The 25384-nt window shown below is 35.0% G+C and overlaps 1 protein-coding gene across 2 annotated transcripts; it reads left to right on the forward strand.

Annotated features, from left to right (window-relative positions):
* The first annotated feature begins 3429 nt into the window (after positions 1–3429).
* LOC145622000 (protein ROOT HAIR DEFECTIVE 3-like) lies at positions 3430–23836 on the forward strand. 2 transcript variants are annotated; one of them, XM_081676376.1, is made up of 22 exons: positions 3431–3533; positions 4470–4592; positions 5021–5087; positions 10117–10222; positions 10344–10414; positions 10511–10574; positions 12260–12325; positions 12447–12497; positions 12589–12651; positions 13197–13253; positions 13358–13516; positions 13625–13693; positions 13793–13884; positions 19246–19324; positions 19759–19924; positions 20132–20290; positions 20384–20514; positions 21431–21696; positions 22417–22510; positions 22622–22804; positions 23191–23313; positions 23442–23836. In XM_081676376.1, the coding sequence occupies exons 1-22, from the start codon at positions 3506–3508 to the stop codon at positions 23550–23552; spliced, it is 2328 nt and encodes a 775-aa protein (XP_081532502.1). In that variant the 5' UTR covers positions 3431–3505; the 3' UTR covers positions 23553–23836. The 2 variants fall into 2 exon arrangements, with proteins under 2 accessions (XP_081532503.1, XP_081532502.1); XM_081676377.1 differs by lacking the exon at positions 22622–22804 and having other exon boundaries at positions 3430–3533.
* The last annotated feature ends 1548 nt before the right edge of the window (positions 23837–25384 follow it).

Here is a 25384-nt window from a genome sequence, read left to right on the forward strand (position 1 = left end):
TCCTTAGTTTTCTTTGAAAAATTTCCTTGAACGTAAGTAACCCTGAATCCTTTTTGCTCGGCGTATTGTATATAATATATCACAATATCCTGCTAGGATCCAAAAACCATACCCACCCTCGGTGGTTCTACAACGGTAACAACATTAACCCGGTTGTTAGAGAAAATAGTCTCAATTGTCTAGATCGGAGATGAGTATACAACAGGGTTACTACTTGAAATTTCTCTCACAGCACGATCAGGGATTTGCAACAACGACTCACCAACAACAGAATCAACCGTGTTACTGTCAGGCTCAGTACTGACAGGAATCGATTCGAAACATATGAATTTAGGGTTATTCACTACAAGAAAACAGCTTAATACCGACGGACTGCTTCCGACGGACCCATTATTCCGTCGGAAAAAACGAAATTTCCGACGGGTTTTTTTTCCGTCGGATATTTCCGACGAATTAAATAATTCTGTCGGAAATCCGTCGGAAATTTCCGACGGAAAATAAATCCGTCGGAATATATGACTTTTCCGACGGAAATTCCGTCGGAAAGTACAATTTCCGACGGATTTTTAATCCGTCGGAACTTTCCGACGGAATTTTCCGTAGGAACAAATTAAAAAAAAAAGAAATTTTTTTTTAAAACCCTAATAACACCTTCCGCCTCCACTCCTTCTTTTTTCCCCCTTCACTTTCTCTTTCCACTTCTCCTTCCTCTCTCCTCTTCTCTTCTCCTTCCTCTCTCCTCTTCTCTTTCCTCTTCGTTCTCCCCCTCTTCGCTGTTCGTCTTCTCCTTCCCCCTTCTCTCTCCTGTTCGTCTTCTCCTTCCCCCTTCTCTCTCCTCTTCTTTCCCCTCTTTACCTCCCACGCACAACACCAACAACAACACCACGAACAACGAACAACACCAACATCAACACACCATCGCCGGCATCAACATCAACCAATTTTTGTGGCCAAATTTCGCCCTTTCTCTCTTCTCACGAAGAAAACAAAGGTTTTTAGGCCAAATTCGACCACAATAACTCTAGATCTAGAGTTTTTGTGGTCGAATTTGGCCTTCTAAACCCAATTTCGAGGTTTATTATGTCGAATTAAGGTATTCTTTGAGTTTTTGTGTTGATTTTGTTGTGTAAATTTTCGTTTTTTTGGGTGCTTTTCGTTTTTTGTGGGTCAATTATCGTTTTTTGTGGGTTAATTTACGATTTTGTTGTGTTGATGGTGTCGGTGGTTGTGTATGGTGGTGGGATAAGGTCGGTGGTGGTATGTGGTTGGGTCTGGGATAGGATCGGTGGTGTCGGTGGTCGGATGTGGTGGGTTTTATGGGTTAAATGGGTTAAGGTGGTGGTAGATCTGGTTAATTGGGTTAGGGTCGTGGTGGTGGGTGGGTTAGGGTTGGACGTGGTGGTGGGTGGTGGTGTGGGGTGGGTTTTTATTTTTATTTTTGGCTTGTGGGGTGGCAGTGGGGGTTGGAAGTGGTGGTAGGTGGTGGTGTGTGGTAGGGTGGGGTGGGTTTTTTTTTATTTTTTTTGGCAGAAGTTTCCGACAGAAAATCCGTCGGAATTTTCCGACGGATTTGTTTTCCGTCGGAAATTTACGACGGACGTTTCCGGGCCCCAATTTGTCTTCCGATGCATGATTTCCGTCGGAAATTTCGTCGGAAATGTGTTTCCGACGGAAATTTCGTCGGAAAATGCCATTTTTCCTACAAAGGGTTTTCCGACGACATATTCCGACAGAATTCCGTCGGAAACCCTATTTCCGACGGAAAATAGGGTGTTTCAAGGAATATTTTCCGTCGGAAAACGACACTTTTCTAGTAGTGATTATCATCACCCAAACTAATTCCACCAACAGAAGTAACAACACTTCCTCTATTATCGCTTCATCCATAATCGTATCCATATATAGTTCAACACTGATCTGCCTACAAGTTGAATCGAGTAATTTTACATAAATAAACTTATTATACATCAAACCATATTATATTCAATAAAGGAGATAGGAAGTTAAACTTACTTGAAACTTGCTAATTGCTACCGCCGGTTTACCACTCATCCCTTAATTTATATTGAGTAACTTTAATCATCTTACAATATAAATCAACTCAGAATACTATAGCTTGAAAATCGCTACGAAGGGAAGTACCATTTCCATTCTCTTATAGGTTGAAAATCGCTACAAAGGGAAATCGCTATAATAGCTCAGGGCAATAATGTTTTGCATGGTGATTTCAAAATTTGCTACAGTATATTGTATAGTAACCAACCATAGTTAACAAGGGTTAACTTGGCGTGAAGTTGCCATCCAATTTGCAAGTTAACGGAGTAGTTGGTGAGCTGTCAATTTCGTTGAACTAATTAAGGGGCTTGTATTTGCTTGGTATTTACGGTTCATGCCATTAGATAAACGAATTTCGCAAATCTGGGGCATGAACTTGTATTTGTCGAGAGCACAACTATCAAGAACTAAATCTAATCTGTACAATTCAACTCTATCTTACATCATAAATGACGCCTTATATTAAACAACTATGCGCATAATACTACGTACATAATATATAGTATATTACTCTAATCAAATATGATTGCGATTGAATTACTCTTTTTGACTAATGGGTATGTATTCTTATTCTTATATGTAAACTTTTTTTTTTTTTTTTTTTTTTTGAAAGAAATTCTTATATGCAAACTTATTTACCTACAATAATTTGATGGAATACCAGAAATAAGTTAATTTATTTATCTACAATAATATGATGGAATAACATTGTAGGCGTACCTTTCAAGGTCTTTAACAAATGATCGTTGTCTAAGGTTAAACCTTGGTCTTGATTTTTAGCTAGAGCTGGTGCTGATAACGTGCTAAATATGGAAGAGAAAATATAGAGAGATGGGAGAAATTTGTTACGTTCTGTATATTATTCCATATAGTATGGGATATATATACATGTATTTTATCTAGGGTTCCATCATTGAATAAGTTCAAATTCTAGAATATTCCTGATGATACATGAGATAATAGTCATCCATATCTAGATGTTTCATAACAAATCTCTCTTACTATTCATTTATTCAATATTCACTATTGAACAGTCAATAAGTTAAGGGATATGACGGCCCTACTAGATTATTATTACCATTATTAACATTATTATTGTTAAGCATACGGAAAAAAAAAAAAAAAAAAGGGATACGACGGCCCTACTAGATTAGAATTAATGGATACCATGATACAACGTCAAAGCAAGGCCCCTTGGTGCAAACGACATGGATGATACGCACATAAGAAGACGCATAATTTTGTAGTATGGTGATACTAGTCGACATAAGTAGTAAAAGACTTGCGAGTTTGCGACGACTGCATCATCATTGACTTGGTCAATTATAGTGAGGAGTCGATCTCCTCCAACCCTCCATTATCCACTCTCTTTGATCAAGTTTATAGAGAGCATTGTATTTATCTCTCTCTTCATTCTTAGAGTTTTTCTGAATTGTTTAAGGAGGAAGCCATGAACAACTCAACTACAGCCACTTGTCGTATGTTGATCTTTACTCTTATCTTTACTGTTTTCTTGTAATATATTCTCATAAGTACTTGTTTTCTTGCATGCTTAACTATGTGATTAATTAGACTCCCAATTGGATTATATTTAGATGGGATCGTACGTGATCAGGTTGTTTGACTTTTTTTTTTTTTTTTTTTTTTTTTTTGCTATATTTACAATTTTAGGGATGCGTTTTCTTTCTATAAACCTAGATGAACTGCAATTACTACATAAGAATGTTAATTTGTAAATGTCATGTGTTGTACATTTATTGGTCCAAAAAATTAAAATAGATCCCTCCCTATTTCCAATACTCAATCCCTCCATCCCAGCCCCACATAAAATCACCCCTTCACTTTCCCCACCTCGAAAATCACCCTCCCCTTATTTGTAGTAGGAATTTCTATCTCTCTCTCTTTCCTAAACCAAGCACCCGCTGGTTTTGATGGTGCAGGGGGCTTGGGTTGGTTTCAAGATGGTGGTTTGTTAGGGTAGTTTTGAGTTGGGGGATTTAGGGCGATCGGGGAGTTTTCATGGTGGAGGGTTGGATTTTTGGGGTAACATGGTGGAGGAATGGTGTTGGGGGCTTGGGGCTGGATAGGAGGGTATAGATTAGTTTTAATTTAGTTTAATTTTTTGTTTATTTTGGACCACTTACAGATCAACACGTGTTAAAGTAGTCTGTTTTAAGAAATGCACCACCACATAGTTGGGAGTACAAAAAAGACAAAGGTTAAAATTGAGATTTTTATTTGTTGCTCCGTAATACCAATTTTCCACAACTTTGTTAATGCTTTATATTTGCCCGCCTCAATATGCTACTTCGTATAAAAAATTTCATACTACTACTAGATATAAGACATTCTATGTTAGACGTTAATTAAAGATAGTGAAACACAATTTGGTATAAATGTTGAAATTATAATAGAGCTAATCGGTGGAGATGGTACATTCAATGTGAATGGAATCGAAAGTTTTGGAAAAGAAGTGAACTGGGCAACATGCGGGCGGTCATATGTAATAGTCTCCATTTTCGGCCCACAAAACAGTGGTACGTTTTTTGTTTTTATTACTGTACTAGCTTATATATTTGCATTTACGGAGTATTTTTTATGAAGCATTTTTTGTGCTTATTATAACGACCATTTTGAATACAAAATTTTTACAAAATTCAATAAATTTTGTCCATTGTCTGTCTCTTTTTTATTGGATATTTAGGAGAAAATACAAATTTATCTTCTTGATCAACAAAATATGTTTATCAAATGGTTAAAATGTAAATAAATTAACAACTTTTTATCAAATATGAGACCTACAATTGTTGATTTATTTACAGCTATATCATGTTGAGTTGACAAAGTTGTTGATTTATTTACAATTTTGGCATTTGACAAACAAAATATGTTTATCTGAGTGATAAACTAGGAATTCCTCGATCACAAGTACCTTGCTAACTGTAACTTGTGTTTGGTATTGTAGGGAAAAGTACACTATTGAACCATTTATTTGGAACCAACTTCAAGGAGATGGATGCGCGTAAAGGAAGGTTAGCTATTAAAAGCTCATGCTGTTTTCGGGTAATAAAGTGAAAAAAGTCCGTAAATTGAAAGCTAAATACTTCGTATAAAGCTTAGAAAATACTTTATTGTGTCTTAACTTAGGGTCTGTTCTCTTCAGCTTATTTTCAATTCAATTCAGTTCAGCTCCAATCAATTCAATTCAATTCAGTTCAGTTCTTATCTTAATTTTCTTCTTTCATAAAATATTAAGTTCAGTTCAATTCAATTCTGTTCAGCTTTAATAATTTCAGTTCAGTTCAGTTTAGCTCATTTCAGTCAATCAGAACAGTCCCTTACTACAAGTACTAGCAAGATGAGAATACAAAGTACATTCCTTGGCTGACGTTTGATGGTTTTCACTTTTTACAAACAATACTTGCTTTTAATTGGTTTTTGTGAATAAAAATTAAATTAGTTGAAACATAATCGTTGAAGCCTTGTTCAATTCATCTCGACACAATCTACATACTAATATATACTTCCTTCATTTTATAGTACTTGCAACACATTTCTTTTTCATAGTTGTCAATGCAATATTTCAATTATTAATATATTTAATTACCAATACTTATAAATCATAATCATTTGATACTAAAATAGAGACAAATCTAACAAGATCCCACATTATAACTATCTATATGTTAGCTTAGTTAATACGAACAAGATACCAATTATTAGTTGAGACGAACACTACAAGAAGCGGGTGATCGAATTGTATGTGAGTTCCTAATGACTTATTTTGCGGAATGTAAAACAGAAGGTAAAGGAACTTGCAATGCACACAAAGTTTTACGAGGATACCTTTCAAGGTCCAACTAGAAGTAAAACCTCGACTCTCTTACGGATTTCCAGAACCAAATCAATCTACTATATATAATATAGGGTAAACACACAAGTTACAACTTATATTATTATACTCAGACCTTTACTCACAAGTTTCAGACTGAATTTGCTACACAGTAGGTCCCTAATCTACCTAACCTAAGTCCTAAGTAAGATTTACTCGTACTCCTTGAGAACTCTAACTCTCAGCTTTAACCTAGAAGCCTACGACTCAGTATGCAAAGAAGTAAATCTCTCTCTCACTCACTCACACACACACACACACACACACATACACACACACACACATCCAATAACCCAACTGATATAATAAATTGACCCTAGTATATGAAAGGTAAGCTATGCATGAAGCCTGAAACAAACATGACAAAGTGATATACTAGGCAAACTTACACAAATATGCACACTACGATTCCTTCATACATAAACTCACTGAAAAATATGAAATGTGATGACTACGATTTATATAAGACTAGCTCATATAGAAAGTAGGGTTTTAAAAAGATAATTAAGTTATTTTTCCAAAATCACAAAACATGGTTTTAAGTAAATCTATTTCAAAGAAAATCTATTTTAGAAAAGTTAAACTTATCAAAGATAAGTAATGAAAAGGATAATATCTTTTGACATTGAGTTTTTAAGAAATAAAGCACTTTAGAAAATCTTTTCTTAAAAACTTATCTTTTTAACCTTTCCTATTTTAAGCTTGCCAAGCCCTTTTGTCACGTTTCTAATAGATTTTCACACATAAACTTAACAATCATATTTACAGCTAATCTAAGAGATAAAAACCTGCTTCGCCAATATCTTGTAAGCCAACATACTTGGGCTTCACACAATCCATGACTAAGTCCTGCTGTCACTTTACTTCTAGTTCTCAACTGGAACTTTGTAGGCCAAGTTCTTGTGAAACTTGCTGCCTCTAACGCAGGCCAAATTGAAGTTCTTAACTTGCTATTTTCAAGTTCCTATTAGGGAACTCAATTAGTTCTTGTTAGAGAACTCTCCTTCTATATTCTTTAACCTTTCCTTGGAACCTCTTCATGTCTTCTTAATTTAGATTTGACCTGTTCTAATCACAACACTTAGAGAACTCTCATTAGTTGAAATTTGATGATTTATATTCATCATTATCAAAACCTTTAACCTTCAACAAGATGGAACATAATCGTTGAAGTCTTTTTCAATTCATCTCTATACAATCGATATACTAATATATACTTTCTCCATTTTATAATACTTGCAACACTTTTCTTTTTCATACATGTCAATACATTATTTCAATTGTTAATATATTTAATTACCAATACTTATAAATCATAAGCATTTGATACTAAAATAGAGACAAATCTAACAAGATCCCACAATTTAACTATCTATATGTTAGCTTAGCAATCATCAAACTAGTCAAAGGAAAGGATATAAATAATTTCAAAATCAAAATGTTGCAACTTATGTATATGTATATGTATATGTATATGTATATATATTATGTATTTATATATATGTATGTATGTATGTATATATATGTATGTATGTATGTATGTATATGTATGTATGTATGTATGTATGTATGTATGTATCACTACTAGAAAAAGGCCCATTTCCGACGGAAAAATTCCGTCGAAAACACCTTAAAATCCGTCGGAAAAAGTTGTCGGAAAAGCCGTTGTAGGAAAAACCACCTTTTCCGACGAAAATGCCGTCGGAAACACTATTCCGACGGAGTTTCCGACGGAATTTTTTGTCGGAAGACAATTTCTGGTACCTGCGAATTCCGTCGGAAACTATTTTCGGGAAATTAAAAAAATACGCCGTGCCACCACCGGCACGACGAATCACCACCTCCAACCACCCACAAAGGCTGTCAACCCCAACCAAACCAACCTTCTCAAACCCTAACCCACTGCCACCACCGCCACTACAACCCGCCACCACCGCCACTACAACCCACCACCACCGCCACCCACTAAATTAACCCACACCACAAAACCAAACCTAAGCTAGACCCAAACCCCTAACCCAGACCCGACTTACCCAGACCCAAACCCCTAACCCAGACCCGAGTTACCCGGACCCAAACCCCTAACCCAGACCCGACTTACCCAAACCCAAACACAGATCCAAACCCCCCAAACCCAGACCCGACCTAAAACACCCAAACACCTAACCCAGACCTAAACGAACCTTCTCTCACCACCCAAACCCTAACCCTAACCTTAGCCTTGGCGGCACCCACCACCACCTCCCTCGACCCACCCTTAAACTGACCCTAAAACCACCAACGAGCCACCAGAACCACCAAATTTCAAAAAAAAAAAAAAACAAACAAAAGAAAGAACATTAAAAACATCAAAGCATACCTTTAATTATGAAATTAGCTTCGAATTTCACCAAATTTTGGTTAATAAGGCTTAATTCGACAATAAAAACTCTAGATCTAGAGTTTTGATTGTCGAATTTAACCTTAAAACCGTATAAAATCAAAAATACGAAGGAGAGGACGTAGGGTCGGAGAGGAAGTACGAAGGAGAGGCTCGTAGAGGAAGAACGAAGGAGAGGAAGTACACGAAGGAGAGGGTCGTGGGTGAGAAAGAAGGGGGAGAAGATGAGGAAGCCATAGATGAGAGAGAAACAGCAAAAGAAAGGAGAGAGAATGAAAAGGGGGAAGTGAAATAAAACGGCTAAGGGGTGAAATAAAAGGAGGGCTGCTTTTAGAGTTTGAATTTTTTTTTTAAAAATATTTTCCGACGGAATATTCCATCGGAAATTTCCGACGGACTTTAATTCCGTCGGAAAATTACATTTCCGACGGAATTTTCCGTCGGAAAGCTTATATATTCCGACGGATTTATTTTACGTCGGAAATCTCCGACGGATTTCCAACGGATCCTAATAATTCGTCGTAAATGTCCGACGGAATAAAAATCCGTCGTAATTTCCTATGTTTCTGACGGAATTAGGTATCCGTCGGAATCAATCCGTCGGAAATAGGCCTATTTCTAGTAGTGGTATATATGTATGTATGTATATATATGTATGTATATGTGTATGTATATGTATATGTATGTGTATATATATGTATATATATATATGTATATATATATATACATATATATATATATATATATATATATACATATATATATATATATACATATATACATATATACATATATATATATATACATATATATATATATATATATATATACATATATACATATATATATATATACATATATATATATATATATACATATATATATACATATATAATATGTATATATACATACATATATAATATGTATATATATATATATACATATTATATATGTATATATATATGTATATATGTATATATATATATGTATATATATATATATATATGTATATATATATATATATGTATATATATATATATATATATATATATATATATATATATATATATATATATATATATATATATATATATATATATATATATATACACACACAACGGATATACTTTCAAAATATTGCTTTAACAATTAGTAAAATATAATTAAAAATAGGAAAATTTGGATTTTGGTACCTCGAAAATGGGAGTAATTGAATTTTATTACCCATCTAAAATTATATTTTAAATTGGCACCTCAAAAATGACTAAACTATAGATATCAGTACTTCCGTTAGCATTCTGTCAACTTTGCCGTTAGTGGGTCCCATTATCTAATTATTTAATAATTTAATTTATTAAAAAAAATATTTAATTAAAAAAAACTTTAAAAAAAAATTTAAAAAAAACTTTAAAACATAATAAAGAAACATAAGCATGTGAATAAGGGACAGAGGGAGTACATATATAATCTGAGTTTGTTGACTAGTACCTTCTAATTTTAAAAACATCAAAAGTTACCACCTTCTTGCCCCCCAATTACCACGTGACGTCATTTTGGGCTCATTATTTTCCTTTTCTCCCTATTTCTCTCACATTTCTCATTCCTAACTCGATTCTCATCCCCTTCCACTTTTTTCCCATGTGAATAAGGGACAGAGGGAGTACATGTATAATCTGAGTTTGTTGACTAGTAATATAATCATGCGATTCATGCCCATATAAGCAATAATAGTAAAGTACCTATATATACAGCGAAAAAGTAAAATATATAAGTTTGTTCTTCTTGTCAGATCTGCGACCACCAAAGGTATTTGGCTAGCAAGATCATGTGATGGCATGGAGCAGCCCTTAACTATAGCAATGGATGTGGAGGGTGCCGACAGTCAAGAAAGAGAGGTAACCGGATCGCCGTCACCGTTGTATCATTCATCGATTTTGAATCACTTTGATGCTCTTGGCATAAATTCATGTAACAACCTATTTTCCTCAAGTATGCTCATTCTCTTGCATTTACTAGGATGATACTGCTTTTGAGAAACAAAGTGCTCTCTTTGCTCTTGCAGTTTCCGATATAGTGCTTATAAACATGTAAGTTTGTGAAATACTTACTTTTATTATTATTATTGTTGTATTTCCTTAATTACATACATGATTATTTCCACTGATCTAAATCTTTAAATTTAGGTGGTACAATGACATTGGACGTAGAAATGCAGCATGTAATCCTTTACTAGAGACTGTGTTTCAGGTGCTTTCTCTGCCTCTTAAGGTGGTAACTTTTGATGTTTTTGAAAATAGAAGGTGGTAATTTTCCAAAAAAAAAGTAGAAGGTGGTAATTGCTAAAATGGACATTACAGAAAGTGATAATTGGAGGGCAAAAAGGTGGTAACTTTTGATGTTTTTGAAAATAGAAGGTTGTTAATTTAGATGAACTACTACGAGAGGGGGGGTGAATAGTAGTAAGTTCCAATCGAGGAACTTAAGCGGAATTAAACAATAAAAACGTAAAGAAAACTTAAAGCACACATCAAGTTTTACGAGGAAACCATCCAGTGCCTAATTGGAAGTAAAACCTCGGCCCTATTGGGACTTATAAACAAATTTCACTATAATAGGCAACTCTCCTAGTACAACCTATTACACAGACCTTTGCTTGCAAGTTCCACCACAGACACTTGACTCTATGATAGGACACTTCCTACCAGACCTAAGACACTTCTCAGGACCCTTTTCTCCCCTTACCCAGGACACTTCCCAGGTGACCCAAGACACTTCTCAGGTACCTTTCACTCTCTGTGCACTCACAGTCTTCACTCGAATTTTAGAGAATTCAAACTCATACACTTGTGTGAATTTAAGAGAATTCACGATCTCACCCCAAAACCAATTACAACTCAAAGACACACTCTAACACATAAATGGAAAGCTACACATGAAACCCGAAATCAAAATGATAAAGCTTAAACCTTTGGCAAACTTACTCTTAAGCACTAAGTGGTTTTCACGCTTAAAACTCTCACTTTGCTAAGCTGAAATACTTATATATTTATAGGAGTTCCTCAGCTTCTCAAACTAGGGTTTTCGCAAACAAGATAGATCAAACACAAATCTGATCTTATCTTCTATAAAACCGAGTCCAAACAGATTTAAATTCGTTTTTATAAAAACCAAATTTAATCAAATTCGTTTTTGTTAAAAGATAAGATTTTATAAAAAAAGATAAAACCAAGTTAAACCTGATTTTAGATAAAATCAATTAAGTACTTTTTTATAAAACTCATATTTATCTTTTACGAATTAGTTAGTTTGCCAAGCTCTATCTGATTTCTAATAAGTTCCAGGCATAACAGTCATTTATATGTTTACATCATCTTACGAAAACAAACTTATCTTTTATACAACTATAAGTTATGAAGTCCATCTTCTTCGGTTGATATCTTGATCTTTGCGTTGATCCTTGATTATTGAGGCTTGCCCCAGCATTACACCAGAACCAGGTCGTTACAACCCGTTTGAAGTTCCTAGTCAGAAACTTCGGGAAGTTCCATTGCTGAAACTCTTCTTCTGTTCTTTACTTGTCCTCATGGATCTTCTAAAGTTTCTTTGTTCCAGTTCCTACTTCACCCCTCTACGCTTACTGAACCTGCCAACATCACAACACTAGAAAATCCTTATTAAAAGGAAGTTTGCTCAATTCTTAGTATCATCATCAAAACCTCATAAGGGTCAACAAAGGTGGTAATTTTTTTTTTAAAAAAAAATACAAGGTAGTAATTGCTAAAATAGACATAATAGAAGGTGGTAATTGTCAAAATTTTTATTAATTAATTATGTATGTAGTTCTTTAATTAGAATGGAGTATTCCTTAAGTAATGTTTTTCAAGGTTCTAAACATGATAAAATCATTACGTTTGCCGTTTGATGGTGTTAAGGTCATGAGGCGATTGTTCAAGGCTCGTAGGATCACTCTAATTTTTGTAATACGTGATATGACAACGGTGAGTTTGTCTTTTTACATATAACGCAAGTGTGTATTTAATTATATATATGAGCTGAGGTATTATTGACAACTTTGCAATTTTGAGCAATTTTTTTTTTTTTTTTGGCTTTTCATATCAGATGACACCTTTTGAAACAATTAAACCGGTTATTGAAGAAAATATTCAAAAGGTAATGTGAAAAAAAAAAAAAAAAGAAATTTACTAATGTATGACATTATATTTTACATTATTTATTTATAATTTTTTAAAAATTTTGCAAGATATGGGATTCGGTTTCCAAGGCACCAACCCAAGAACATATTCCTTTAAGTCAGCTTTTTGAGGTAAGTAAGTAAACCTTTCATTTTTTATTTATTTATTTTTTTTGAACAAAAACCTTTCATTTTATTTAGCTAAATTATACAACTCTTCCCGTCAAAAAAAAAAAAAAATTATACAACTCTTCTTTGATACTTATACAACTACTCTTTTTTTTTTTTTTTTTTTTTTTTTTTTTTTTTGGGGGGGGGGGAGGGGAGGTTGGCTGGTTTTTTTTTTTTTTTTTTTTAATATTTGGACCAATTAGGACTTGACATGTGTCAAATGACCTGATATAATAGGTCATTGACTTTTGTTGACCGGTTAGGGATTGTAGAAAAAGAATAACTCCCAAAGTTCGGATTATTCTAGAATAATCCAAAGTTGGGATTATTATAGCAAAATTGATGAAAGTTGGGATTATTATTTCTAATTTTTCCTAAAAGATCGATAATTATACAACTCTTCTTTGATACTTATACAACTCTTCTTTTTTAATTTTTTTTTTATCAAGTGTTATAAATTGACTTTTTGTATCATTGTTCACACATTAACTTTGACTTGCTTGTAGATTAAAGTCGTTGCTCTTTCTCACTATGAACATGAAACAAAGAAATTCAAAGAAAAGGTGTGGCATTATTTATTGGTTGAGTACAGTATTTTGATTTTCTTAATTAAAATTATTAATTAAAGCTGTCTAATTGAGTTCATGTAAATAATGGGCATATCAAGGTTGATAGTTTGAGGCAACAAATCAAACACTCAATAGCTCCCGGAGGATTTGTCGAAGACCGTGATAAAGTTGTACCAGCTTCATCTCTTCCTCTCAGTATGCAACATATTTGGAAAACTATTAAGGAGAACAAGGACCTTAATCTTCCTGCAGTCAAAGTAATCATGAATGCTAAACAAATTAAACTAGTAATGTGAACGAGATTTGATTCTTTTTGTTGAACTTATTAATGTAATTGTTATTGTACAAATAATTTAAAATTTCAGGTCATGGTGTCTAATATTCGGTGTCAAGAAATTGCTGATGAAAAATATAGGAAGTTTACCCAAAATCAGGTATAAAAACCCAAATACTCAACATCCCCACTTTCGATTTTCTTGTTGGTCTACTACTCTGCTTAAATTTCGTTGGCCTTTCTGTTACCATTTTTTCAGGATTGGCTTGAACTCAAAGTAGCCTCACAATCTGGCCTTGCCTCTAAATTTGGAGAAAAGCTCAATTCAATCATCGTTCATTGTTTATGCGAGTTAGTGTCTATATTTCCCTCAAAAATTATACTTGTCTGAATATGTTATGGTTTTGTACACTTTTAATTTTTATTCAATTTTTTTTTTTTTTTGGTAAAAAAGGCACTTAATTAGCGTAAACTAAACATTACAAACTCTAGTACAATTGTCTATATCAAAAGGTCCATACAATAACCAGGGGGTCGGGAAGCATCCTAGTTACGATTCATTTCATAGTCTAACATGTACACTATTTATGTAACCTTTGAGTTTATTTAATTTTGGGGTTTATATTTAAAGAAGCAATGTAGTCATAGATGTAAGTATCAATGTACCATTTTTTTTTTTTTTGACAGTGAGAGCAAAAAAAGAAAAGCACAAGCGAAAATTTAAAAAGCCAAAAAAAGACCCTCGTGCACGAGCCTTTCCTGCTAACCAGTGTAAAAAAGACCCTCGGGAAGCACGTGCCCCTCCCCCACGGAGTAAAGGAGCGTCATAATCACGAAAAATCTAACCAACACCTGCCGAGTTATCGGGGGATGACCAAGACCCATCACAAATCAAATAAATATCAAACCCCGATGTGAGGTCCCCAGCAAGCTTGGCAGCAAACCCCGAATCAGCTGGCCTAGGGTTAAGGACCCAAAGCAGAGGAGTGAAGGTGAGAATCCTGAATGAGCTTGCATCCCCTGCACCAGAAGCAAGAAGTAAAACATCATCAAGAAAGACAACATGTTGCTGGAAACGTACATTATTACAGGACAATCAAATAGCCCAAAGAAGGGAGAAAAACTGCGCCAGGTTCTCCATGTCCTTAGCAGCTGCTAATAAAGAAACCATAACAAAAACCAATTGGAGAAAAGGAAGATGAAAAAGACCCTGGATATTGAAATGAAACGAGTTGCGAACCCACAAAGGAGCAATGAAATCACAGTCTCGAAACGAATGGTCGACCGTCTCCTGCTCCCTCTGGCAGAAGCAGCAAACTGAATCCATAGAAATGTCGCGAATAGCTAGAACTGAGGCTACCAGAACACCGGCCTGAATAATTTTCAGCCAAAGATCTTCCATTTTTGAAGAAGGGGAAGCGCCCAAAATTTCCTCCAATAGGGATCAGGCAAGGACCCCAAAGGAGGACACCTAATAGTCTGCTGCAATAAAAGAGCATAGGCAGACTTTAAAGAAAAGGAGACATACTTAGAGAATTTCCAATACATAAAATCATCAATAAGTTCCTGCGGATGATCTAAACTAAGGTTCCTAACGGAAGTTGGGCAATCAAAAAAACCAATGGACTCCTCGAGGAGTCACTACTAAAAATTAATGTTTTTACGACCGTCATAAACGGTCGCAAAAAATAGCAAAAACAGTCGCTAAATGTAATTGTGGCTGTCAACGGTCGTAAAGTGGTTATCGTGATTCACTTGGTCGCAAAAAGTCATAATTGCAACTGGTTGACGATCGCAATATTTTTGCGACCGTTTCCTCTATTTTCAACAACCTTTATAATAACGGTCGCAAATATAATTAATTACGACCAGTATAGTAGTGGTCGAAATATTAGCCATTTGCGACTACATTAGGCGATCACTACATATTTTAAAAAAAAAATAAGAAAAGAAAATAAGAAAACTGGAAACAAACAAAACCCAGGCCATACGCACCCTCAACTGCACCCCCTGTTCACATCCTGCACCCCATGTTCCTACCGCCAAGAGCATTACCTAAGCCACCTCTCCCTCCCCCCCACCCATTACCGCCAACCTCCCACCCTTAATCACTACTACCCCCCACTTACGCCACCACCTCCAACCTTACCCCAAAAAACCAAAAAATTAAACCCACAAATAAACCAAAATTCAAAACGAAAATCAAAATTATAAAAATTAAAAAAAAAAACCCATAAAAATATAACCTTTTGTTTTTAAGCAACCATAAAAATATAACCTAAATTCCACCAAAAATAAACCAAAAAAATAAAAACCAAATTAAAAACGAAAAACAAACTCGAAAATTACAAAAATCAAACCCAAACATTAACAAATAAAATGAAAACGAATATGAATCCCAAAATGAACAAAAACCAACATTCGAATACTGAAATTCGAAGAAAAAATCAAAACAAATTCAAATAAAAAATCAGACAAACAAGTATAAATATGATAACATACCTTAACCTCGAGTTGACTTCGAATTTCACCTCAAATTTGATTTAATAAGGCCAAATTCGACTATTAAAAGTCTAGATCTAGACTTTTCATGGTCAAATTTGACCTTAAAACCGTTAACTTGTTTAGCCATAAGATTGTGACGGTGGAGATCGTGGTGGTGGGCTCAAGCTTGACGGTGGTGGTCATGGTAGTGATGGTTGGTGCCGGTTGAATGTTTGGGCGAATTTTGATCTATTTCTTTGAAGTGTGTTTGATTTCCGGCGATAAAATTCAGATAATGAAGGAGGAGAGGAGGAATGATGGAGGAGAAGAGGAATGGAGAGAAGGAAAGAACGGAAGATGAAGATAGACTAACGTGAGAAGAGAGAGAGGAGAGAGAAAGAGAAAAGAGAGAAAAAGCGGCTGCTGAAAGAGTTAAAAAGGAATTAAGGCTAGGGTTAGTGGCCTTTTATCCCCTTTTTTTTTTAAAAAAAAAAAAAGAAAAATACTACTTACAACTGTTGAAAACGGTTGCAACTAGCGACTGTTTGCGACCGTGTGTAAAAACGGTCGTAATATGCGATTGTTTTAGTTGGTCGCAACTACTTTATTATTATTTTTAATTAATTTTCACATGTATTTATTAAAAAAGAATTATTCAAATATACTTGTGACGGTGTAAATGGTAATATACGGTCGCAAAATTGCGATTGCCTTTAAAATGGTCGCAGATTTCTAGTTTTGCGATTGTTTTATTGACGGTCGTAAAAAAACGGTCGCAACTTGACCGAATTCTAGTAGTGAGTCCCACCTGTTAGAATGCGGATCAATCTTATCAAACACATGAGTCAGAAGATCCAACTAAGATAAACTATCCTTGAATAACACTAGACCCCTCGCCTGCTGTAATGCGGACCCTATTACCTTTAGCCACTTTCCAACATACACCTGAAGCAACAGCCGAAAGAGCCATCTATAACCCACGACAACCCCATGAGGGGCGAGAAATACGAGCTTAGAAACCAAAAGTTGAGGATTTCAAAACATCCTCCACTCTATACCTGCAAGGAGGACAGAATTAAAGATGGAAATGTTGCGCAAACCCAAACCCCCCAAACCTTTGGGTAAGTGAAGTAGAGAAGCCGAGCGCAACGCCAAACCCTTCCGAGAACCAGACGATCTCCACCAAAAGCTGGCAAGCATACTATCTAGTTGAGATGCTACAGAAGACTGTATCTTGAAAACAGACAAGATATGATTATATGATGCGACTGACATCGAATTTATGATAACCAGTTTTGCTGCTGCCGACAAACAAAAAGAATGAGGCAAAGGCAGACAACTGGCTAAAAACTGAAAGGATTATGTATGTGCTAGCTAAGTTTACGATTAACGACAATTAACAATAATCAAAGAACAAAATCAAGTAAGACGAAAAACAAGAACAAATTTACCATGAAAACCCAATGCCGGGAGAAAACCCACCAATCCACGATGAAGTAACTTGATGATGATGATTACAAGCTCTCAATACACCATGAAAGCTCACACCTCTCTTAATTCACTCTCTTAAACCCTAAAAAGATGAACTAATCTCAAGAGGCTTTTTCTCTCTCTTAAATCTAAATCATACCCTAATAAATGACATACATGAGTTTATATAGTCTAAGAGTACAAGAGTAATCAATGGCTAAGATTAAAATGCAGCTTACATCGACTAAAATCGAACCGTCGAACAGAGCAGCAGGGGTTCGACCGAACCTACCTTGTGTTCAGTCGAACTTGAGGTGGTTCGGTCGGACCTCCCTTGGTTTGACCACACCTTTGCTAGAAATGAAAATGATGTTGCTACTGCTTCAAAGGTTCGACCGAACTCCCCAAACTCCATTGTTCTTGTTCGGTCGAACTTCTTCCAACAAGCAGTTCATTTGCATCTCCCTTATGCCTCCATACTCTTGAACCACTCTCCACACAATACAAAACCCAACAACAACCTTGTCGATTAAAACCCTAAATGACAGAGAAGTTATAAACCAAATATTAACAACTTTAAAAAAAAAAAAAAAAAAAAAAAAAAAAAAAAAAAAAAGTCGGATATATTTTATTTCCGTATAAGCTAACAAGACAAAATAATTGAAACAAGGAAGATGAGACAAACATGCAAAATTCTTTACATTGAACTATTATAAAATTAAGGGTTTTTCTAAGCTATACCCCTAAGGTATTCGAGTTTCTAAGGTGTATCTATGCTATTTCAAGTTTCTAAGTTGTACCCCTCAACTCACTACCATTAATTAATGGTACCCTCCTTGAGACTTCCACGTAACCTAAAGTTAACTATAAATTTAATAGAAATATGATAAAAGGTAAGGAAATGGTAGGAGAAATAAATCTTAGCCACCGCAACCCTAATAATGAAAACTGAAGCCACAAAATTACACTCTCGAATAATTTTTAAACAACTAATTATATGGGTACATTTTAGTATTGATAAGGAGTTGAAGGGCACGACTTAGAAACATGAAAAAGCATGGGTACATCTTAGAAACTCGAATACCTTAAGGGAATAGCTTAGAAAAACCCCAAAATTAATTAGTGAGAGCATCTTCAATAGTTGTAGTTAGGGTCCTTAGGAACAATAATACTTAAAATATTTAAAAGTCTATATCTACTAGCTTGTCTGTTCCAGCTAAATTATGGAATTAATTAGATTGTGTTAGCGGACCAACTCAACCAAAAGCTTAAGCTGATAGTTGAGGCCCAGGAATATGTTTTATACTCTATCACTCCCCCTCACACAAGAACTTGTTGGGCTAGAAGTGTGGATGCAGCATGTGCCCTCCTCATACCCTGCGCTTAATATTCTACTTGAAAGTGGGGGGGGGGGGGGTGGGCTCCGATACCATGTTAGTGGACCAACTCAACCAAAAGGTTAAGCTGATAATTGAGGCCCAGGAATATGTTTTATACTCTATCAAATTTGTTGACAAAATAACTGCTTGGGAAAAAATTGCAAAAATCCCTAATGATATATCATTGGCTCATTCTCTCTCTTTTTTTTATTTTTTGTGAAAGTATTCTCCTGGCTCATTTATTTGAATAACTAGCATATAGCTAATTATTGGAACACAAATTAGTTATAATGAAAATTAGTTTGAAATCTTATGTATCATGACAATTTGGATCGGAGATGCTTAAATTATATAAGTATATGAATTTTTCGTTTTTCAGGTATGATTTAGAGGTTGCAGATTATGATGGGGATATCCGAACCAAGACAAAGAAGAAATTAGAACATGATTTGATAGAAGTATAGTAAAACCTTCTATCTTTGTTACAATTGTTAATTTGAGAATCTTTCTTATAGTGTTTTTTTTTTTTAAAAAAAAAAAAAAAAAAAAAAAATTAGTGGCGTTGTTTGTAGTAACATAAAATTAGATGCATGAGCACACTGCACACAACCACATGGTATATGGGCAATATGGCACATTAAATTACTCACATATCTATAAAGTAAATGACACAATTACATCAACACACTTTAACAAGCTTAATATCAATTATAAATAAATACTGTATAATTTTTATTTTATTTTGGGGAGTTGAAAGTTGTGTAATTGCATATATCAATTTCTCCTAATTAAATTGGTCATCATATATATCATGAGATTATTTGTTCTCCCATTTAGAAATAAAGGATTTTGTACTGATAATAATACTCCTTTTTTTTTTTTTCTACATTAGCTTGTTGAACCAGCTGTTGAATCCAGTTTGCGGCATCTACGTTTAAATTCAGTGAAGAGGTTTAAGGAGCTCTTCAACGAATCTCTAAAACAAGAACAAGGATTTTCTGCTGCTTTCAATAGATGCAAAGATATCTGTGTGACACATTTTGCAGAAGGATGTACAGGTTAACCTTTACTTGATAGCTACAAAATGGAATATTAACTTTATGAGCTTCGTATGATCGTATTTTATGATTTTCTGAATAAAGCGTAATATCTTGAAATATTTAAAATATCCAATATCTAAAATTTTGATGAAGTAAACTAATTACTCCATTAGATCTATTAAGAAGCTAAGTCTTACATGATTTAATTAATAACATGGTATGCAGTCTTTTTTGAAAATCTGGCCCAATGTTTTGATGCTCAATCTCATTGCAACTCCCCGACGCCCACACAGTCGCAGCAACAGCCCAATGCAGCTACATTGGGCCAAGCACAGCAGCAAGCTCCTCCTCGTCCAGTCCAACAGCATCAACATCAAATACCTTGTAACCCCCGTCTATAATTTATTGAATACAATCCAAACGGAAAAGTTTCACACAAACTCACATCAAAATTTATTTTGTATCTTGCTTCAACAGATCCATTTGTTGAACAATGGCACGCAAACAGTAATGTATCAAGAGCAAGGTCCAAGCTTGTCAGTGATATCTATGATTATATGGCTACTGTCCGCCTTTCCAAATTGGCTGAAGTTACTTCACTTTATGAGGTACGTGTTTTTGTATACAATACTCATTTGCTTTGAGATAATAGATACGTATAATAAGATCATGTGCTTCCTTCGTCCCATAATATAGTTCCTGTTTTCCTATTTTGGGAACTTTTGGATAGTATGTAAATATCATTATACCATCACCTTCTTAAGTTTATGCATTGTACTTCCTAATTTAGTTTTGAATTTTGAACATGCTTTGTACTTTTTTTTCGTTCCTTTTGTTGAATCCCATTGTAGCCCACTTATGAGTGTCCCACATTGGAGAAAGAGGAGAGGTGGTTCCACTTTATAAGGTAGAGGAGTAACTCCTACTATTGCCAATTGGTTTTAGTATGGAAGCTTCAAAGCCTTGTTTGTGGACCCAACTCTCCTCCTCCTTGTTCGGGTTGCCCAGGCCCATTTCATATTGTTTCGAAATTTAACATGGTATCAGAGCCCAGGTTTGTTGGGCCATTTATAACTGGGTATTTGTCAAGCCACTGGTTAAGGGGCCTCTATTGGATGTTCATTCCCAAAGAGGATTTATATTGTACCTTCTGGTGTGCTCTAGTTCTAAGGACACTCATAAGTGAGGGGGAGTGTTGAATCCCATTGTAGCCCACTTATGAGTGTCCCACATTGGAGAAAGAGGAGAGGTGGTTCCACTTTATAAGGTAGAGGAGTAACTCCTACTATTGCCAATTGGTTTTAGTATGGAAGCTTCAAAGCCTTGTTTGTGGACCCAACTCTCCTCCTCCTTGTTCGGGTTGCCCAGGCCCATTTCATATTGTTTCGAAATTTAACACCTTTTATTCACTTTCTCCTCCTATTTCTTAAATATCGTGAGAAAACACAAACAAAAACTATATCATGGGACGGAGGGAGTATTTGATTAGTGTCTAACAAAGTGGTCTTACATATGATGTTGTAGGCGAGGTTAAGTGTGGCTCTCATAGGACCCGTTAGTAGGGTTTTGTTGGATACTACAAATGATAAAGCCTGGCCATCAATAAAAGAAATTCTTCAACGTGAGATACATCATGCAGAGACTGGGCTTGCAGAAGTTTTTATTCAGTTTGATTTGGATGAACAAATGCAAAAAAACATGCGCGCAAAGCTAGAGGATTATGCAAGAAGTGTGGTTGAGGCAAAAGCTAGGGAACACGCGCAAAACATCTCGAGCCTTATGAAAGCTAGGTAATTTATTTATTTATTTATTTATTTATCTAAAATTAGGTACGGTCAGTTCACCTCGACCTATATTCAACTCAGCTAATTTCATTTAAATATTTTTAGGGTTTTTCTAAAAGCTATGTTTATGTGGTTGATGAGTTTTTTTTAAGGTATGCACATGTATTTTCAAAATTATAAAATGTGCATGTCTTCCAAATTAAGATGTTTATTTAACCGTACCCTTTAATGTTAACCTAATGTCAATAGTTGTGTTAATTGTTAATTACGCCACTTTGGAGAGAAATTTCATATCCAAATTGATTGAGTTAGACTTTTAGAGTGATGTAAGAGGAATTACAATAAGCATATTTTTTTTCATATAATTCTCAAGCTCTCATGTACTTCTTTTTTCTCCTCCATTTCTTATTATTCCCCACCCACCCCCCCCCCCCCCCCCCTTTTTTATTTTAACAATTACTAACGTTGAGTTAACGTTAGAGGGAACAGTTAATTAAACAATACTGTACAACTTAAGTTGGAAGACGCAACTTGTAATTTAGGAAAAGAAACTTAACGACCTCAAGGTTATAGTTTAGAAAAACTCAAAATTTACAGGAAAAGTAAATCTAATTTATCAAGTGAGATATCAATAAATTTGTATATTTTTAAACTTATAGTTTTACTAGTGTTTTTGGGCGGAGGTAGAGTGTATTATATTTTTTAATTCTTTATTTTGTGTTTTAGATTCATAAGTTTATTCAGCTTGGAGGGTCATGTTCAACGGGAATGGACTGAGAATACAAATATTGAATCAATTACAAAAATTGCTCATTATGCGGTATGTAAATGAAATTTGGTGAAATTTACTTGGTAGTTTCTCAATCTTTTGGAAATTGTTAAACGTACTAATTTTTTTTTTTTTCTTCTTATGATCCAAATATTTTTGTAGTGTCTTAAACTCTTATCTGCTCTGGCTGCAATTCAGTTGGATGATAAATTTGAGGACCTTGAAAAATATTTAGTTGCTTTATTGGATGATAAATTTGAGGACCTTGAAAAATATTTAGTTGCTTTATTCCATGATAAGTGCTGGGAGAAGGTTCAGGCTCTAACATCAACCAGCTGGAATAAGGTTAGGTTTCTAGCTTACTCTTTGTATAAAAACAAAGGAAAACGATATGAATGAATTGAAGCACATGATTGTATATGTTTAATACGAAGTATTAACATAATTGGTTTTAGTTTAAAAATTCAAATAAATCGTGTATCGCACGGGTTTTATCTAATACATTCCTATCTCAATATAATTTGATGATTTTCAACAATGATACGGATATCGTAAGAGGGAGGAGAGAGAAAAATAGAGTAAAAATAAAGGAGAGATAATAGATTGTCATAAATTAGGAAACAAAACATTAAATACACCAGATCTAATATAATCCATATATATTAAAAGTAAAAGTATGGAGCTTAAACCCTAACAACGTTATAATTATATCTTTTTGTATATATATGTAGATTCCATTATCAGAAACAGTTATAACTCCGTTGCAATGCTTATTACTTTGGGAGAAATTCCTAAAGGAGACAAATCCATTTATTGTTGGTGCTATTGCCGAGGCTACTGAGCATAAACGGGAGGTGTGATTTTATTTCCTTGTACTAGATCATCTACAATCTTATTTTTCATAAACTTATATGTTTGTTAACTCTTGTCTTTATATTTAACTACTAACAAGTTATCATGATTTATTTCCTTAAATCCTCAGAAGGTTCAGAGACGCCGAAGACGTGCTAAATTATCTCTTAATATAGTACAGGTCGTGACAAACGTGACATTAAATATATTAGGTGGTGGTCCTATTTTTAGTAATAATTAGAATGCTCAACCTGATTTCCCTAATTTTAAACTTCTCTATAGTCAAAGGTTGTTTATCATCACAATGGAAGATTTGGAAATCTGCAGTAATTCCTTGGGTAGTCGAGGAATGGTATTGGTACATATTGTTGAGTAAATTCATATTCATATTCATAATACGAAGTACTCCTATATATAGAAAATAATTCCATGAAACAAATATACATAAGAGTGTAAGACTATGCATTTACATATTCCGTAATATGTACTGTACTTTTTTAATTATCATTGTGTACCTATTTTTCACACTAAGGCTTATTCATGTGAGTCCACTATCATGTTTTTGGTGTTGCGAGCCTCGCGATCGGGTTTAGTTAGCCCGCGCCTTTTTATTGGACTTTTGTTATTGAACCCGGTCTCACGTGTGTCCGGTCTCACACAAAACCTTTTGTTGTTATTGTTGTATTGTATGCCTATTAAATTACTTTATCCGTGTGTTGATTTGTTAATTTGAGGATTAATTAAATAGTATCCTCTATGTAAAGACCACGTCATTATTAATTACAACCTTCAATTTAGATGATTTTAAAATAGCTACAACAAATTAGAAAATTCTAAATAGCTACAACATTTTGTAGTTGTTCGTGCATTGTACTCTTTTTCAATCACATCTGAAGATCTGATCATTTGCAATTTTAAATCTACACTCTACCCTTGTTATTTGGATATTTTTGCGATGATAACAATAAAAATGTAGTAGTTATAAGAACGGCTATTTCACCAAATGCCACTGAGAAATTTAAAAATTCACCAAATGCCACTCAGTTCTTAAATAATTCACTGAGTGCCATTATTGACTAACGGTCGTTAACTCCGTTAGTCATTTGGGCTTAATTTTGACACATGTCATGATATGATTGGTCTATTTATTTTAATTTATAAAAAATAATAAAAAATATATATATATAAAAAAAATAAATCCCAATATTTTCCCAGCCACCTTCCCACCACCGCCAAACCTAGACCCTCCCCTTATCTCGCCAGAAAACGGCCACCCACCCCCTTAACCACCTAAAAACGGCCGATCGCCCCTTTAGCATCCCACCTGACCCATCGCCGACCCCCAAAACCGCCCACACAACCTTCCCCGACCCCAAATACCACCAACATGAGCTTTGATTTAAACACCCGACGTTTTCTAACCACCGCGCAAAACCCCTCTTCCTATCCTCCACCCTTGAAACGACGAAATCGGCAATAGAAATCGACCATTCTAGATTTCCATGGTCGATTTCGACCATTTGAGGGTGAAAGGTTTCAATAGTCAGGTTCTATTATGGGTTTCCATGGTCGGTTTCGATGGCTATGGTGATGCATCGTGTTGGTGCGTGAGGTGGTTGTGGGGGCTGGGGTGGGGATCAGCGCAGGGGTCATCGGTTAAACGGAGTTTTATGGGTCAGCATGTGGGTGCTGGAATCGAGTAGGTAGAGTTTTGGGTACTGCGTGAAACAATGTGGTGGTTGTGGTGGTTTTTCGGGAGGAGGAAAGGGAAATTAAGTGGAGTCGACGGTTTTAATGGGGACAAGGGGTTCCAGCGGGAGGTGAGGGGGTTCCGATGGGTTCCGACGGAAGGTTAGAGGGTTCCAGCAGGTGGTCAAGGAGTTTCGGCGGTTGGCTTTGGGCTGATGATTGGATTTGGTAGGTGGTTAAGGTGGTGGGAATGGGTTGGGTTAGGATTTAGAGTTTTTTTAATTTTATTTTTATTTATATTTTTAAACCAATAACCGACTGACACGTGTCCACTTGTGTCATGATTATGCCCTAATGACTAACGGAGTTAACAGCCGTTAGTCA

This window comes from Chenopodium album, unplaced genomic scaffold, assembly GCF_948465745.1.
Source record: "Chenopodium album unplaced genomic scaffold, dcCheAlbu1.1 scaffold_36, whole genome shotgun sequence".
In the NCBI taxonomy this organism is placed as follows: domain Eukaryota; kingdom Viridiplantae; phylum Streptophyta; class Magnoliopsida; order Caryophyllales; family Amaranthaceae; genus Chenopodium; species Chenopodium album.

Bases quoted from the DNA above. Each gene is read 5' to 3' on its own strand.
- LOC145622000 (XM_081676376.1), top strand. From the start codon at position 3,506: ATGAACAACTCAACTACAGCCACTTGTC. The intron at 4,593-5,020 runs GTACGTTTTTTG...TTGGTATTGTAG, and splicing joins TTTCGGCCCACAAAACAGTG to GGAAAAGTACACTATTGAAC. The intron at 19,325-19,758 runs GTATAGTAAAAC...TTTCTACATTAG, and splicing joins TAGAACATGATTTGATAGAA to CTTGTTGAACCAGCTGTTGA.